Source organism: Myotis lucifugus, unplaced genomic scaffold, assembly GCF_000147115.1.
Source record: "Myotis lucifugus unplaced genomic scaffold, Myoluc2.0 scaffold_26, whole genome shotgun sequence".
NCBI lineage: Eukaryota > Metazoa > Chordata > Mammalia > Chiroptera > Vespertilionidae > Myotis > Myotis lucifugus.
The window spans coordinates 2,291,740-2,296,899 of record NW_005871074.1 but is presented as its reverse complement, the minus strand read 5'-3'; the positions used below and the strand labels follow the sequence as shown (position 1 = coordinate 2,296,899).

At 37.7% G+C, this 5,160-nt stretch overlaps 1 protein-coding gene across 1 annotated transcript; it reads right to left on the bottom strand.

Moving 5' to 3' along the window:
• Window positions 1-6: 6 nt before the first annotated feature.
• On the bottom strand, window positions 7-2,637 carry LEPROTL1 (leptin receptor overlapping transcript like 1). The gene is made up of 3 exons (XM_006086176.3): window positions 2,552-2,637; window positions 1,190-1,376; window positions 7-326 (listed from the first exon to the last, which is right to left on the bottom strand). The coding sequence occupies exons 1-3, from the start codon at window positions 2,587-2,589 to the stop codon at window positions 210-212; spliced, it is 342 nt and encodes a 113-aa protein (XP_006086238.1). The 5' UTR covers window positions 2,590-2,637; the 3' UTR covers window positions 7-209.
• Between the last annotated feature and the right edge of the window lie 2,523 nt (window positions 2,638-5,160).

Genomic DNA, 5,160 nt, shown 5'->3' with positions numbered 1-5,160 from the left:
TCAAGCTTTTTTTTCCAAAAGAGAAAATCCTTTTAATCCTTTAGCAAGTCTCTGTGAAAATAGTATGCTTACAATAAAAGGGAGAAGGGAGTATCTAGAACACCCCAACAGGCTTGCTATACCATTCAGCATTGCTGCCCCATCTCCTGTGTGCATGGATGGCCAACAAATGACAAGAAGTCCACTTGATAAGAGTTCAGTAATTTCTTTCACCACTGCTGCCAGCTGAAGTCGTCATTGCTTCCAAAGACCAAGAAAAAGCCCAGTATAGTTGCAAAGATGACTGTGTTTCCTGTGAGAACAAGTGCACAAGCTCCCCACGCAATCTATGGAAATAAGATATAAACAGTCAGTTAATAGACATATGAAAACAAAAAGAAAATGAAAAGCAAATGAAGGCTCTAGTTGTGTGCCAAGCATGATCTAAAACACTACTGAACACTTAATAGTACCTCTATTTTACTGTTTGTATTTATCTCTAGTTCCTTTAAAAAGACAAAATCATGGAAAGATGATTATTCAAAAGAAGCTTGTTGCCTTCTGGGCTATGAGGAGGCAGCATAGAATTCTACAATTTACTGTTTATAAAGAAATTTGCTCCAACTCTTCTTTAGTGAATCTAAAATTTTATCTAGAGAGATTAAAAAACAAAAACCAACAAAAAAACCAATATACAGAGAGCAGATTACATTGACAATATCAGAGGTGAAAACATACTCATGTACAATCCTTTAAAAGGGCAGGAGCAGTATGAAAGGGTGGCCAGTCCCCATCTTTTCTGTCTTCTCTACTTCCCCAGAGATGAAAGAGTGAACCTATGACCGGGGAGTTTGGGAGGAAGAGCTGAGTATAGGTAACCCAGCCTTTTCCTTTGTACTTCCCCACCTGCAAAGAATACATGCTCTCCTTGGGTCTTCCCTGTTTCGAGCTGTACAGCACAGGTCTGCGGTTGTTCAGCACCTGGTTGATTAGCTTTTGTGCCCAATTCTGACAGCAAAGTATCGGTAAGCCAACCATGCTGCACACCTGAGCCATGCTCTCCGATACCATTTTTATCAGTTAACAACAAAAGTATGTTTCTAAAATCTCTATCCTAGAGGCTCCCTTGTCTCATCACTTTTTCATGTCATTTTAACAAAAATTTTTTCCTGAAAAAAACTTTTCATTAGTGAAGAATGTGTTCACTTACCAGGTGTGCTCTGGCAAACACAATAGGGAGTCCGAAAGCTGAGACAACAATGCCTGTTGTAAGAAATATGGCAAGTTCCTTACAAGCGTTACTCATAGCATCTGTATCATCCACTAGTCTTCTTGCTATGCAGTATGGAATAGGTGAAAGGATGTAAAAAAACAGAACAAAGAGGGGCCAGTATTGGCTAGAAAAAGGAAAAAATAAGTTAAGGTAGTTTTGCTATTTATGTCATTTTCCAACACATAAAATATGCTTTTTAAAAATAAGGACCAAAGGAATAATATTGCAATGTACAAAACATGACACAACTTAAACATAAGCTATAACCTGAACACCAAAAAGAGGAACATTCAGAATCATAGTATTCCCATTGTTAATTATGATACAATTAGTAAAATATTTCTTATATTAAAAGAAAATGCTTTATAAATTAAAACAGTTGGAATCAAGGCCTAAAACTTAAACTATATTTTATTTTAGGTTATAAATACAGAGGCATACGGGAAATGGGAATGTTATCACAGTGATTTTTAAATTCAAAAGTCATGCCCTTGACTTCAATGACATCCTGCCTCAGCACAGAGCTGGAACACCTCCAAACTTTTTTAGGTCACTAGGAACTCTTCAAATATAAAAAATCAAAGTAGAGAAAATGAACTGAAAGTAATACTGAAAACTTTAAGCCAGAATATAGAATTGATTACAATAAAAATAGATGGCTTTTAGCCTGTAGCTCAGCTACTGTATTGTCATTTTCTGGTTAAAATAATAAAATTATAGTTATGTGAGACAGTATCACTGAGGGGAAACTGTGTGAAGGGTACAGGGGACTGTTCTGTACTATTTTTGCAAATTCCGATAGTCCATAATTATTTTAAAATACAAGGATAAAATACACATATGATTGAAGAGTCATTCATACAGGCTTATACTAAGCAAAGATTTATCTATGTTTTTACTAAAAATCTTTTCCTAGATATTTTGAGACTAGAAAAAAATTACAAATGAACATATGCTTAAGGAAAAAACTCAAACAATACAAAAGCACAAAAAGAGAAAACTCAAAGTTGCCCACATCTCCTCTGCTTTTTCCTTCCTACTCTCCTATTAAGCTTCTTGTGGATCGTTCCATCTTTCTATTTGATAAAAACTTTAAAATTACGAATGAATCGCTGCACTTTTCCATTTAACAATATATCTTGAACTTTACATATTAGCAATTACAGCTCTTCCTCATTCTTTTGAAGATGGTTTCTCAGGATTACTTCTACAGCAGTAAAAACAAATTTTTTGAGCTTTAAAAGCAGAAAAATGTTATTCTTATATATGCAAAAAACCCCCCACAAACATTTTACATACTTGTATATTGGAAGGGCACATCCAAGCATCAAAAACATCAGCCCAACTGCTCCTCCAAAGGACAAACTAATCAAAGCTGCAAAGTAAATAAAAAGTCAAGTAGAAATAGTAATTAAACTAAATCAATTATTATTTTTTATTATTATTATTATTATTAGCAGTCTGAACATTACTTGTAATCTCAGAAGTAAAAAGCAAAACAATACACACAAAACCAAATGTACTGAAAGTGAGTTATCTTTCAAAGTGTAAGTTACCTAGTCACACAACATGTCTTCTATAGCATCTTCAAGGCAAAACGAAGCAATATTGATTTTCAAATTGCTAGCACACCACTGAATTCCCTGGCTCCCTTCTCAATCTACAAGATCAATGCTTCTCCAGACATTAGTATTATATTTACTCCACAGATCACTATAGTTTTGAAAAGCAATTATGTGGAGAAACTCCGCACTGTCAGCTTTACTGGACTTGTCCTCTGGGAAAATCTGTCTGGCTCAGCTTTTGCTCCTTATACATTGCAAATGTACACAAAACTGATAAGGTAGTTTCTAAAGTTATACACACATACTTATACAAAGCATTGTATTTTATAAAGGGTTTTCACATATATCAGTAAATAGAAACAACTTTCTTGAATAGTTAATCAATGGCCTAGAATTAAGCAAATAAATAAATGATCAATTTATTTCCAGTTCTATATAACTGGTATTTCTGCAACTATGTGCCTAAAAGAATAACATGTCTTTTTTTTAGTGATGTAGTTAAAATTCCAAAGATTTGCAGAAGGCCTAAAAGTTGTCAAGACAAAAATCTAACATATACAAACCAAAATCCTACATAATAAAAGGGCAATATGCAAATTGACCCTAAAGGCAGAACAACTGCTGGATCAGTCACTCTGAGGTGCACTGACCACCTCTTGGTCCCTTTTCCCGGTCGGCAGGCTCCAGCGTCCTGATGGCCACCCGTGGCAGGGGCGGGACCAGCATGTGGGTGGGAACAGCCGACCTCTTGGTCTCTTCTCCCAGGCATCAGGCTCGGATCACCCAATGACAAATGGGGAACTGGGGGTGGGTGATGGTGGGGGGCGGGGCCAGCTATGGGCAGCTGGGGAAGATGGCCCTGATCACAGGCCAGGCCTAGGGACCATACCTGCGCACGAATTTCGTGCGCCAGGTCTCTAGTTAATTATAAAGGGGTTAGATGTTGCCAAGTACTACTGATATACTTCTCTGAATTAAAGTGAGCAAAATCAAGGAATCCCATGGACGTGGTAGCCTAGCACATTTAGTTTTCATCTAGATCATTGATGTAGGGCATATCAACCCTGAACACATTTACATAGTCTAGTGGTTCTCAACCTTCCTAATGCCGCGACCCTTTAATACCGTTCCTCATGTTGTGGTGACCCCCAACCATAAAATTATTTTCGTTGCTACTTCATAACTGTAATTTTGCTACTGTTATGAATCGTACTGTAAATATCTGATATGCAGGATGTATTGAGGCGACCCCTGTGAATGGGTCGTTCGACCCCCAAAGGGGTCACGACCCACAGGTTGAGAACCGCTGACTTAGTCCTTAATGCAATAATATTTTCAGCGACTGAAAGAAAAATTTGCATTTTAATTTTACAGTAAATGAGGAAGTTTACAAGGGAATGCAATGTAAATGATTAGGGAAATACTGAATTTACCATCTGTTTTGTTCAGTTAAATATAGGTCTTCATAATCTGTCCTGTGTATGTCCCCTGAACACATATCAATCACAACAGGCTGCTCACTCTTGCCCTCTGCACTCCAGTGACACTCTATGTGGTCATTGCACGTGTTGTCTCTTCTACCTCAGACACAGCTTTATTCATTCATTTCATTCAAAAAATATTTACTGAGCACCAAATAGGTAACAGGGGCTGGGGATATGTTAATAAATGAGATAAGGCCCTTTCACACTCAGGGAGCTTGCATTCTTGTCCTACTACAACTTCCTCTTTCCTCCAAGTTAATTTCTACTCTTCCTTCAGGTCTCAGCTCAATTATTTCTTCCTCAGTAAAGTCTTTCCAAACCTCCTAACTATTATATTCATTCATTCAAGAAGTATCTATTGAGCACCTAATGTATGTCACACACTGTTCTTGATTCTGAAGATAAAGCAATGAAAAAAATCAAAGCTCTTGCCCTGGCCAGTGTGGCTCCGTCGGGTGGAGCAATGTCAGTACACCAAAAGGTGGTGGAATCCATGGCATGTGCAGGAAGCAGCTGACCGATGTTTCTCTCTCTCTCAATCTCTCTCTGCCTTCCTCTCTAAAATTATTTAAAAAAAAAAAAATCAAAGCTCTTACTCTCACGAAGCTTACATTCTAGCAGGAGAATAAATATTTAAAAAGTCAGCCAGCCAAGTCACTGGTTGGGTGTCAACCTATGATCCAGGGGGTCACAACCTATGAACCTGGCCAGGGCACATGCCCAGGTTGCAGCTCAATCCCCAGGGTGGGGCCTGCAGGAGGCAGCTGACCAATGATTCTCTCTCATCATTGATGTTTCTCTCTCTCTCCCTCCTCTCTGAAATCAATAAAAATATATTTTAAAAAATTAAAAAGTCAGC

Bases quoted from the DNA above. Each gene is read 5' to 3' on its own strand.
- LEPROTL1 (XM_006086176.3), bottom strand. From the start codon at position 2,589: ATGTTTTTGATGCTTGGATGTGCCCTTCCAATATACAA. The intron at 1,377-2,551 runs GTATGTAAAATG...TCCTTTTTCTAG, and splicing joins TGTGCCCTTCCAATATACAA to CCAATACTGGCCCCTCTTTG. The intron at 327-1,189 runs GTAAGTGAACAC...TTATTTCCATAG, and splicing joins TGTTTGCCAGAGCACACCTG to ATTGCGTGGGGAGCTTGTGC.